General features: G+C 41.7%; 1 protein-coding gene across 1 annotated transcript in view; it reads right to left on the reverse strand.

Annotated features, from left to right (window-relative positions):
- Positions 1-1,027: 1,027 nt before the first annotated feature.
- GORASP2 (golgi reassembly stacking protein 2) overlaps positions 1,028-13,126 on the reverse strand; it is a 34,156-nt gene continuing 22,057 nt past the window's right edge. The window contains exons 6-10 of the mRNA XM_060621604.3: positions 10,806-10,938; positions 8,614-8,737; positions 4,924-5,010; positions 3,770-3,880; positions 1,028-2,163 (exon numbers count right to left, since the gene is read on the reverse strand). Coding sequence (XP_060477587.1) covers positions 1,823-2,163; positions 3,770-3,880; positions 4,924-5,010; positions 8,614-8,737; positions 10,806-10,938 — 796 coding nt within the window. The 3' untranslated portion in view covers positions 1,028-1,822. The remainder of the gene's footprint in view (positions 2,164-3,769; positions 3,881-4,923; positions 5,011-8,613; positions 8,738-10,805; positions 10,939-13,126) is intronic.

Here is a 13,126-nt window from a genome sequence, read left to right on the forward strand (position 1 = left end):
GGCAGGGACACTTATCTTTTATATCTGTGTCTCTGGACCCAGTACAGGATCCCTACTTCCATAAACACTGAATCTGGTTTTCCTGAAGGAAGCAGGGAGTATCTAAAATACGTGTTTCACACCTCAGGAAGATCCAATGAGCCAACATAGACCAACTCTGTGCCTAGCTTCCAAGCGAGTGCTAAGAATCCCCCTCTCTCCAGAGCTTAGTGTTTTATATATGCTTATGTTCCTTTTTCTGGGAAGACGGTCCAGGGCTGTCATCATTCTCAAATGAGAACTGTGACCTCACAAGAGTTAAGAATCACTGCATTGGAAGAGCTGCTGTTTTTGTTTTTTGTTTTTTAATCACTTTTAAAGCGTAAAACTTACTTGCTTTCCGCTAAGGTATCTCCTTGACATTTTAAAAAATACGAGCATCTTTTAGAAAGTAATAACAACTTGCTCACCTCTTCCTATACTGGAAAGTAAAAAATCATATAACATTTAAGTATGCTTGTGAATATTTTTCCTACCAGATACAAGCTCTTGTTAAAAAAAATAGGATTGCTAACTGAAATATTCTAGAATTATATTTACAATGCAAACAGAAGAAGCTAGTGCTCAGAGCTGGAGCCTTCTTTTATCATTCAGCGTGAAGTACAAACCTGGTTCAGTAGTGGATATATCCTAAAAATTGGCTGGTGCTGGGCCCCCCGTTAGAGGCACTAGGTTGGCGCTGGCAAGTCTAGCTTCCGGCTGAGCAGTCGCAGCTCAATTACACGTGCTGGGCCCTTAGCAACATTCATGCTACTACCAGGTCAATAACTGATGAACCTCTTTTGTCTTATTTAAAAAACAGATACAATATGCATTTAATTTCATTCAATAAATCAATTCCACTTAACTTACCATCTCTTAGAAAACTTGGGAGAGAGCCAACAAAAGACATGAAAAATTACATTAAAGATGTGTGACATACTTGAGAGTAACAAGTGCATACATGGCAATTAGGAGTTGTCATTTAAATGCACCACAAGAAGAAAAATAAAATTACTGTAATTTATTGCTGAATCTATGCTTGTCCAGTATAGCTATAATATTAGAAGTAGCCACAAAGTGCCACCTTCTGGTTTAAAACTGTGCAGCATTTCCTTTATTTCTTTTTAAATGCCATTTGATGGTGGACGTATAAAGCAACAGCAGCAGTTACAAAATGTTGTCTGAGTAATTCTGAGAGCTCTAAACAAAGATCTGTGAATAGGCTGAATTAAAGGTGCCCAATTCATAGTGCACACTGTGTAACTTTAACAAACATCTTCAGTTGGAATTTTCGTGTAAACCTTTAGAGATTGACTCACAGAAACCAAAAGTAAAATATCTGTTCCTTTCACAATTTACGTGAGGTGGTCGGCATTCTCAAAAACGACTTACAAAATACAAGAAATGTTGCATGTGAGTACTAGGCATAAAATATTTCATTTTCTTACAGGAGGAGCAGCAGGGGGACAGGGAGCCTCGTGGATGCCCTGTCACCTTTCCCAAAGATGTGTACCCCCACGAATGGCAGTGGAAACCTGGCAGCAAGCCACTCTTAAATTCTTTTTGGTTGTTTTTAAAATACAAGCACTTTCTGACATTTCCCTCCCAGCCTATGAGCCCCACCCCGACTTGGCAGGATACAAGCCCACGTCCTCTTCCTTAGTTTTCCCCTTAGAATTATTTACAGGATGCCTACAGATACGGTACAAACTAGTATGAAATTAATGAGAGTTTGCATTTCCAGACACGCTCCTGTGGTTAGACAAAGCCCACCACACCAATTCCGAAGACCGGTTCAAAGTTAAGGTGACTCGGAGGCACTTGCATCCGTAACTGCAGAAGCAGGCTTCTCGCCGGCTGGGCTGGATTCGCAGACTCTGTCCTCAACAGTGGTGGGGGCCTTGGGAGTGGGGGGCGTCACATCCGCGGTGGGTGCGGAGGCAGCGTCTGCCTTTGCAGTGGTCGTGACAGGGTCGGAGGGTGGGCTCCCGGTGGGTGCGAGGGAGGGTAACAGCTCCCCTGAGCTCGCTGCAGAAGACACCTCTGGAACCAAAGGGAATGACGGGAGGAACTCGGATGGCATGGGGAGAGGTGCAATGCCAGGTAAGTTTCGGGCAGGCAAGGAAGGAAGAGGTGGCAAACCTAGGACAAAAACGGCACAGATCATACATCCTCCCGGCACTGAAAGAGCAGCTGTCATCATCACGTGACTGTTTTTATTTGCATTTCATTAGGGAAACTGAAGCCAAGGAGAGACACCACAAATCGCAACTTCTGCTTATCCTCAGGTGGAGGCCAGGACAGTTAGGGTTAAATATCCAATCCAAGACCAGCTGGCCAGAAGGAAAGGTTCCCGCCTTCCAGACTCCACAACCTCCATGTGACTCAGCCAGTTCAGAGAAGAAATGATTCTCCCCGTTAGGACAGGCAGAAGCCCACCTGGCAAGCAATGCGGCCACACTAGTGTTGGACGTAACTCCCCTTCAGTCAGGCAAGCCCCCAGCTGAGTCAGAGGGGCCCTCTGGACAGAAACAGGAAGAGGAGACGGGCCGGCCTGGGGAGGGAGGCGCTTGTCCTGTAGCCTCCTCCCTTAGCCTCACCTCACGGTAAGCACTCAGCCTCTGTTCAAGCCCTCTGATTGACTGGTAACCATTACGCTTGGTGGGCTCAATGTGAGGATTTCAAAATGGAGAATGAAGGAAAAGAGCGTTGCTTTTTTAAGAAACAAAGGAACGGCAGAAGGTACGATATATTCAGAGCAACCACCGGGCTGGTGAAAACCTCAATGCTCTTAGGGTCTGTCTGTTAAGTGGAGGAAAGGGCGGATGAAGCCAAGAATACAGGGCACAATAGAAAAAACAAAAGGAGTGGTAAGACAGGGTAAACATGAGGGTTTACTAGTCTTCCTTTTTTTTTTTTTAAACTACTGGGCGGAAAGTAAATGCGTCCACGAGGACAGGTGATGAATACATACAGATGGGGACGGCACAACGGGGACAGCTACGACCGAGACAGAAACACGACCGTGCACACTCCCTGACATCACCAAGGGGCCTAGCCACTGAAATGAGCAACTAGCAGTCGCCTTGACATGCGGTCCTCTCAAAGTTGAAGGAGAGCTGGGTAATCATTAACTGGAAGAACAGACTTGTGGGCCACTCTGCTGCTTCATTTTCATCAGGGCATAAAATCTGAGTGTAAATACTTGGAGTATCTGCCAGCTTAACTATGTGTAGCTAAAGTCTCTCTCAGTTTTTATCATAAAAACATCTATCAGTAACAGAGAATACGTATCAAATAACAACAAACCCAGCCAGCTGAGCAAGGGTGACAGTTTCACAGCCCACGTTTCTGGTCTTGGCTACTCAAAACAAACACCGCTGGTGGCAGCTACCCAAACACGAGGAGTCCATTCACTTGCGCTGGGTGAATGCACACCTTCCCTCCAGTTCACTCAAAGCAGCACCACACTGCTGTTCTTTATTTCTACAACTGGCCTTTCTGGTATCTGGGCTGTCAGGGTGCAAGGAGAGGAAAATGGAAGAGAGGCGGCCAAGTAGAGGAGAATCACAAAAATATTCTTCCTCTTTCTTAAGCTTTTTAAATAAAAAAAATATTTATTTGAAGCAACTGAAATTTGTTCAACTGATCTGCCCTTTCCAGAAAAAACTGCAATAGAGGATCTGCTTTCCTGGGTAAAAGCTTTTTATTTAGACAGAGTCCTAGGAAGGCAAGATGGGCCACATACCCGCGTTCACCAGTTCTGGTAAGCTGACGCCTGGCATGACGTGTGGTGTAGGGAGGTTGAGGTTGGGGAGGGCGGGCAGGTTAGGTAGTCCTGCTGGTAAAGGCATCAGACCTAAAGAGAAGGCAGAGAGCAAATGATAAAACCACTTCCTCCGGGGAAAACATTCAATCCTCATGTTTTGAAAAAAATACTACCCACTTCAAATTGAGAACACCAGAAGTCCACTTACTGTGGGGCAGTTCTGTATCATAACATTCACAAAACAACAAAGCTCACTATGTGAAATGTCTTTCTGTACCTAAGTGATTAGATGGCTAAGTAGGTAAGGCTTAAAAGACACTCGAGTACCTCCAAACCCAAGAGCAAGAACGATGATGGCCTGAGTGTCGCGGGGAAGAGCTGATTTATGTCAGCAAGTACGGTAGTAAACGGAATTAAATTTCTCTTTGAATGGCTGAGGTTCACAATCCTTCTGGCTTTTTAATTTTTTTCTGAAATAATTTCAGACTTACAGTTGCAAAAGTAGTTTATATAAAGAAACTCCATATATATACCTTTCACTCAAATTCCCCACATGTCAACATTTTACCACATTTCTTTACCACTCTGTGTGTGTCTGTGTACACACTTGGTTAATCACTAAATATGTGTGTGCAATGACATCTTCAGCCATACAGTTAAAGGCTCTCATGATGCAAGTATATTTGATCCCTGAAATAATAGTGTTACTGCTAATAACACCGTTATCCCTGAAATAAGATTGTTATCTGATGGGTAAAGAAACTTGGTCTTCACTGGGAACAGTAAGAAATAAACACAAATCTAACTTCATGTTAAAGCTTCTAAAGAAGCTAATATGGAATGCTCTCTTTCAGCACAGAACTTTTGCATATTCCTTCTTCCTGCCTCACGCTGCACTTGAGGCATAGCTGGCTGAGGACAAGGAGCCTGGGGCTCAGAAGTTAACAGCTGGTGACTGACAGCTCACTGCTACTTACTCTCATTTATCACAAAGTTATAGCAAAGATAAAATGAAATGAAAAGACATAAAAAGTCACCACAGAGGTATACGGTTTTTCCCACTGTTTTTTTAAGGTGCACAATATTACTAACGCTATTATCACTACATACATCTCCAGTCTCCTGCTGCTTACCTGGTAATGTAGTAGCTGGATTCATTGGTGGCACAGAAGTGAGGGACTGGCTTACTTGTGGTGGCAATAGTGGTACTGTTGGTACACCTAAAACAAAAACACGATCTTAAACAAAATTTCTAACAAATTCAGCTGACAAAGAACGAAGACACTTTATTAGGACAGTCTTCAGACCCCTTCCCTCACCACCACGGTAGGGTCTTCATTCCGTGGGACTCATTCAGGCCCGGCTTCTGGCTGCTTCACCGACTGTCTTAGCTGATCTACATACTCTGCCTGTGGCCTTTAACAAAGACTGTTAGCAGAGTCTCGGCTAAGAGGGCGGGAGGCTCTGCAAACCCACCCCAGCTAAGCTCACTGCACAAGAATTTTATACCTGACATAAGGCTAGATTAGAAAACTGTTTTACAAATTCAGAAATGAGACTCGAGGATTCTAGTCAATCTCTACGGGGCTCCTGAACTAGAATGCCCCATAAACCTAGGGCTGCTGGCAGGGCGGGGGGGACCATGTGCCCTTTGAAACCATGAATGCTGGTCTGTGAAAGGGGAGAAGATGCAGATGGCCTGGAAGAGACAAGAGAGCATGTGGGTCTCCAGAGATGGAGAGAACGACCTGGCTTCCTGAATTTCCATTTCCTTTTGATCTACAGGCTCTGTGACACTCCTCTGAAGTCTTTTTACTGATGTTATTAGCTTGAGAAGGTTATGTTCTTCAAGTGCAAGTAACTCTTAGGATTCTACATAATAAAGGTTATCTATTAATGTCTACCACCTACTCATGCTAGAGGCTTTGCTGTTATCCAAACAATAGTGCACATGGAGTCCAGATTTTCTTACAGAAATGTGCTTAAATATGGTAGCAGGAATGAACTGTGCCTAAAAGCATGAAGCAACCCTTTTCATAGAATTACTTTTTCATGTATTTACTTTTCTGCAGAAATTGGAGGCATGTAAAAGAAGAAGAGGGTTCTTTGCTTCCATCAGATTCTCATGAAAGTTGGTTGACTACTACGTTTGTTCATTAATTCCAGCTTTTTGGGGGCACCTACGGTATCTATATATATGTTAGACATTGTTCTAGGCACTGAGGCACTCTACAACATAAAGAAATTAGAAATCACTACCTTCAGGATATAATCTAATAATGGACAGGAGAAGGGACGCAGAGATTGAACAAGTAAAATAACCAACATGCAAAATGGTGGGAGTTCTCTGCAGAAAACTCAAGCAGGGGAGGGGACAAGAAATGTGAGGCATGAGGGAGGGTAGCAAAAAAGTCACACTGATTAATGCTATTTCAAAACGATATATTCATTTTCTAAAATTTCATAATCCAAAAATTTTCAAATCTATACAGGAGTTTTCTTTTTTAAAGATACTTTTAATGTTTCTACAGTTACTGCTTGGGCTACTTTGCAGCAAATTACTTAAAAGCAAAGATGGGTAAGTAAATGCCTAACAAAAAGTGGGTTCTCACATGTCACGCTGCAAGAATACTCAATTTTTTAATTGATTTATTCAGTGAAAATGTTGATTTCAGTCTCTTCTGAGTATTGCTTTATTTACATTTCTATCTTTTAATATTCAAGAAGCCATTTCTCCACAGCGTAATAAGGCCAGGGATCCCAGCACATGCTTTTAAGATAACACAAGTGTTACCATAATGTAGTGAGGGAAGATATGGTCTGCTCCCGTGGCAGTTACACCAACCCACCTTTACTAAGTCTATTCAGGAATAAACTAGAGGACCATCTGATGGAATGTAAGGAAAAAACCCACAATATAAAAACAAGATGCCAACACTGCTCAAGTGAAATAAACTTTAAATTGGATCCCAATTGGATCTATGACTTGATATTGATGACATTAATATTTAATTTCATCTAGGCAATGTTCTAAAACTGGATTGTGATGATGACTGCACAACTTCATAAATTTACTAAAAATCATTGAGATGTATGCATACAGTGAGTTAATCTTACGGTATGCAAATTATATTGTAAAAAAGCTGGGGAAAAAAACAAGCAAATGGTAGGGGGTAGAGAGGTATATCACCATATTGAAAACTGGTGAAGCTGGGTGTTGGGGGTTCACAGTACCATACCATCTATTTTAGACTGTTTGAAATTTTTAATTATAAAAAGTTGAAATTTTAACGTTCATTTATTTTTGAAAGGGGGGGGGGGGAGAGGTAGGGAGGGAGGGAGGGAGGGAGGGAGGGAGAGAGAGAGAGAGAGAGAGAGAGAATCCCAAGCAGTTTCTGTGTCATTAGCACGGAGCCTGATGCAGGGCTTGACCCCATGAACCATGAGATCATGGCCTGAGCCGAAATCAAGAGTTGGCTGCCCAATCAACTGTGCCACCCAGGTGCCCCCAAAAATTGAAATTTTAAATATTATCTAGAAAAACACATCTTTGGGAAATAAAATGAAGACTCTGAAAAGGGCTGGGATTTGAACCAAAGGGACCAATTGCAGAAATAAACTGTTGAACTTAACTGCATCTTGGTGAATACATTCTAAGTCCGTTCCAGAACAGAGCCAAGTATGAACAAAATTTGAACACAAATATTAAAAGGAGCTCAAGAATAAAAGGTATTAATGAAATACAACTAAACTATGTCAGTATTTCTTTTGCTTCCTCAGTATTTAATTAAATAATATACTCTTGGTATTATCAAGAAACAAAACCAGAAAACAGGAGATTTTTAAAAAGGCAAGAGAGAAGTAAACTCTACCAACCTACCAAGCTAAGATCTATGTCATGTGATGAAGCAGTCTCACATCTAGGAATATAACCAAGAAAAATGAAGACATAGGTCCATGTAAAAACCTGTACACAAATGTTCTTGGCAGCATTATTCATAACAGCCAAAAAAGTAGAAACCACCTCAATGTCCCTCAACTGATTAATGGATAAACAAAATGTGGCATGTCCATACAAAAGAACATTATCTAGCCGTTAGAAAGGAAGTATTAATATATGATACAACATGAAGGAACCTTGAGAGCATTATTCTATGTGAAAGAAGCCAGTCACCGAAACCATGCATACTGCATGAAATGTCTATATTAGGAAAATCCACAGAAAGAAAGATTAGGAATTGTCTAGGCCCGAGGGGCTGGGGAAAAACAGTAAATGACAGACACAGGGTATAGGGTTTCTTCTGGCGTAATGAAATGTTCTAAAATTGACTGACATGACGGTTGCACAACTTTGCACAAATATGCTGAAAAAAATCCCACTGAATTGTATACTTTCAAAGGGTGAATTGTATGGTATGTAAATTATATCTCAATAAAGCTGCTGGAATAAAAACTGAAACAAAAAATGACTCTATTAGGTAGAACGAGAAATACAGAAAAGGAGGAAGACATGTATGTGTCCCCTGAGCAAGACTGAACCCTCTAGGAAGAGAACGTTATCCTGCTCACTTCTGTTCTCTCCAGTGTTTACTATCCAGGGGATACTGCAAACATTTGTTGAGGAAATAGAGCAAACAGAATTTAAAGGTACAGTCCTGACTCTACAATTTGTCTAAAATACACTGAGAAGTGGTTTAAATGCAGGACATATCTACAGTTTTCAAAGTACACTGGCATTAATTTTTAAAATCTATGGCTTGAGGCAGAAAAGAAGATCATGTAAAACAAAGTAAGTTGAAAAGAGAATAGATTTTTCTGCTCACCTGTACTGAGAACATTACTGACAGCTGGTGGAGTTGAGCTAATAGAAAGTCCAGACAGTCCCTGTTCAATTTCTGTAGTTCCTGGCGGTGACAAAGATGGAGGATTAACTGAGGACAGCTGGACCTGCCAAAAAAAAAAAGAAAGAAAAACCACTCAGGTTTATTTCAAAGAAAATATATACACTGTCTCTCACGGGTCCTACATATACCGCTTTTTTTGTTTGTTTTGGTTTTTATTTAAATTCCAGTTAATATACAGTGTAATATTAAATTTCAGGTGTACAATATAGTCATTTAACACTTCCATACAACATCTGGTGCTCATCACAAGTGCACGCCTTAAACCCCATCACCTATTTAACCCATCCTCCCACCCTTCTCCCCTCTGGTTACTGTCAGTTCTCTGTAGTGAAGAGTCTGTTTCTTGGTTTGCCTTTTTCCCTTTGCTCATTTGTTTTGTTTCTAACAGGTACCTTTTTTGATCATACTAGCTGTCAACGTTTTCACCTGGCACTTCTGCCTTCAGACACTCCTTCCTATTTTTGTTACATGTCAAGGACCACGTGCTATAAACATCTTCCCGTCCGGTCACTTCCAGTCTCTTGACACGTGGCATCTCCCCCATTACACACACTGTTCTAGCTACTCCCACCCTAGGAGGAGATTCTACTTTTTCCTCCTTCACAGATGCCCAAAACTCATTTTACTCCACCTTGAAAACACTGCTTTTCTCTTCTCTGAATTCTCAGCCAGTTGTAACTTTCATCGTTCCCGGATGAAGTCAGCTCAAAGTCTTAATGCGGAATGGAGTCCTTAAAAGTTTCTCAAGATGTCTAACCCTTCAGTCCACCTCATCTTTTCTCATCAATGAATGAATGTGGCAGCCAGACCCCCACCTTCTGGGGTGGGGGAGGGATAAGTCTATATGGAGTCTATGGATGGGTGGATGGGTGGTTTCATCTCTGGATACTCCAACTTCCGCCAGCTCCAGTGCCCTCTAGCCCTTTTCCCTAGCTGCCATTTCAGCCTCTGGTCTTCCAGACTGCCCACAGAGGCTTATCTGGGGCAGAAACCATAGATGAGGGGCAGCAGACTAACATGGGCTCTGGCTGTCAGCCAATGGCAGGGGTGGGGAGTGAGGAAAGGTTACACTTCCCTGTAGCATTTTTTCTACTTTCTTTAGAACTGATGCTAGTGGTGGCAGCCCTTTCTTTCTTTATAGCTGTAGCATTTTCCTTCTGGATGTTTGGTTTTTATTTTGTCATGCAGACAAGAGTTAACTGTCCTTGGAGGCTTTCATAGAAAGCATGCTAAAAGCCTGTAAGCCTGGGGCGCCTAGGTGACTCAGCTGGTTAAGAGTCCAAGTCTTGTGGTTGCGGTCATGACTGGGGTCTGTACTGACAGTGTGGAGACTGCTTGGGATTCTCTCTCCCTCTCTCTCTGCCCCTTCCCCACTCTCGCACTCACACTCTCAAAATAGATAAATAAACATTAAAAAAATAAATAAAAAATAAAAGCCTGTTAAGCCTGTACAAATAACTTATCCTTAAAAAGTCTTACTTTGATCTTGTAAGCATCCCCACACAGCATCTTGCTTTGTTTCTAGTTCAGTTTCTTGAAAGATTAAGCACCAGCTATCATTACCACCTTACCACCATTTGCCCTCCATCCTGTGACTTGATCTCTGCCTGCTGCTAGTCTCTGAAAGTGTCCTAGCCCAGGACATGTGTTTGTCACTCCTTCTCTAACCTGACTTCTCTTAATTTTTCTTGATGCTTTGTCCTCCCTTTGGATTTCTGTCTTCCCTTTGGACTTCCTCTGTTGGATCCCTGTTCTTTCCTGGATCCCCTTTCTGCCCATCCATTTAAATATTAGGAATGTTCAAGATTCTAACCTCAGTCCTCTGATCCACCAGGCCCAATCCCTCAATAATTTTTATCGCTGCTCATTAGGTTAAATTACCCTCTCTTTGCTGATGATTCCCAAATCTGTATGTCTAGTCTTGTCCTCGTTCCTGAAATCCAGATCCACAGGCTATCTATCTGGATATCCTACAGGAATTTCAAATTCAACATGGCCAACACTTAACTCCTCTCTTACCCTATCTCCATTACTGCTACTACCACACACACTGACACTTGACTCGTTTTAGCGAAAACTTTATACATCATCAGGTAGTAAAATTATCTCACCTCTGTAAATCCATCTTTAAGAGGAGTAATAGGTGTACCAGTCATCTGTCCAGGAAGAGAAATTTTCTTCCCTTCTTCAAATGGGCGTGTTGGTATTCGATGCAAATAACCATATCCAATGCCACATCCTAGGCTGTGAAAATATTTTTATTTCTTACAGTTATTGTTATCAATCACAGCTTGCATTTCACTGAGGTTTGGAAATACAAAACCAAATTCCCATTCTTTTAAGTGTCATCCTATAAGAGGCCTCTTCTGACCACCCTTTAAAAAACAGCACCCCCCTTCACCAGACACTACCCTTACAGCTCCTTTATTTTTCTTCAAGCATTTATCCTCATCTGACACACTGCACATTTATTTATCTGCTGTCTCCCCCAATAAAATGTTAAGGTCCTTAAGAGCAGAGACCTCGTTTTGTTTACTGCCATAACAGTTCCTGACACATGGCAGACACTCAATAATTATTTGCTGAATGAATGACATACGGCCCTTTCCACCAAAGAGCTCCAAGTACTTCTGCCCGATGATGTCATTTACACAGTCCCTAGTTCTATTTCAGAGCCTGACACAAATCAATCCAAGTTAATCCAGAGTCCTAATTTATCCTCTCATTGCCACCAGAGGCATCTTTCTAGTAAGACATGATCACACTGCTTTTCAGTCTGCTGGCCTCCCAATATTCCTTTTCTCTTCTTCCCTTTGCAGAATTTCTTCTCCGCATTGTTGGCAGTGCTGGTGGGACTGTCAATCAGGGAGCCTAGTCCAACCCAAGGAGTGGCTCATAACCAAAGCCAGGCCAATCCACCTTTCTTTGCCCATGGCTGCAAATCTTGGGAGTGACAGAAAACAAAAACAGCTTCATCTCTTCAGTAGAATACTAATGAAAACTGCCAATTAGTCCTTCCTCTCTAAATCCCTAGCAGTGCTGAATTCTGTCCTTCCCACATCTGATTCTTTAAGCTGTTTCTTTGATTATCTGAGCAACTCCACAGCAATAAACCCATGTCTACTTAGGACAACGACAGTTAGTTTCTACTGTTTGGAACCAACAAACCCCCACTGGTACAGTATTTTTCAGTCCCACTACCCAAGGTATATCCAAATTCCTGACTGTGGGATTTAAGGCCCTTCACAATCAGATTCCAACTTAGGTTTCCATCATTATTACTTTTATTTCTTAAACTACTTGATACTTTCTGAGAAGTCCATGCACAGATATCTCTGCCTCTCCCCCGCCAATGCATCTTTTGTTTCTGTGTTTGAGCCCCCAACAAAAGCCGGGAGAGCAAGCAGTGGCCAACTTCCGCTCTTCCTAAGCCAAATCTGACTTTGCAATGATGCTTCTTATCACAAAATTACCTCTTCCTTTGCTTACTTTTCGTCCCTTCTACCATCAAATCTGTAATTATCACTAAACTAGATCTCAGATTTAGAGGAAGAAAGATTAAATAATTTAGACTGACTGATCATAGCCTATCAGACATAGGTGCATTTTAAAACAAGGTGATTAATCAAAATAAGTGGTTGCAGAGAAAGCACTGAGGCCACAGTGAGCCCCTCTGCAAACTTACGGATAGCCCGAGACCGAAACTAAGAGAAATACGCCGGAACAAATGAAATTTGGTCAGTCTCTGAGGAAGGAATGAAACCCACAGGTACATATCTGCCAGATGAGGGCAAACTAAGAATGGTCTATATGCACCTGTCTAAAGCAATGGCTGATCAATGATACTAAACCATGTCACAAAGAAAAATGTCTTCCACAGAAAAGGAATAGTTGCCAGAGTCTAGAAAAGAAGGCTCCAAGAATGAGAATGTAGCAGTATTTAGTCTGCAGAATTAAACATTAAAGAATTAGTGATGTTCTTTGCTATTGGACTCCACCATGATTCCATGCTTACCGAGTACTCTTGTGATGCTAATCCGACCTGAGTATTCTAACTGGAGAAGAGACGCTTTTCTATTATAAACTAAAAGCCATTCTAATAAATACATCAGCTTCTCTACAAATTTAGTTTATATGAGGCAGTCCCTCTGAAATGAGTCAGTTTTGAATGCCTTGAGAAGATCATATTTCTGTGTGTTTACAAACCTGGACAAAAGATAATAACTTGATCAAGAATTGTCCCAGAAAGGCCAGATTCTTAAGGTGATACCTCTATCTATTTTCTCAAATTGCAAAAAGCTAGCATCCTGGTTGCAATATCTAGTCAGCTACAGAATCTCAGGTAGTGTGGGGAATGATTATGAACAAATAGGGGCTTTCTCTGCCTGTGTCAACTAGGTCATCCCCTTACCAGCAATTACTGGAACTTTTA

The sequence above is a fragment of the Panthera onca genome, chromosome C1, assembly GCF_046562875.1.
Source record: "Panthera onca isolate mPanOnc1 chromosome C1, mPanOnc1 haplotype 2, whole genome shotgun sequence".
Classification (NCBI taxonomy): Eukaryota; Metazoa; Chordata; class Mammalia; order Carnivora; family Felidae; genus Panthera; species Panthera onca.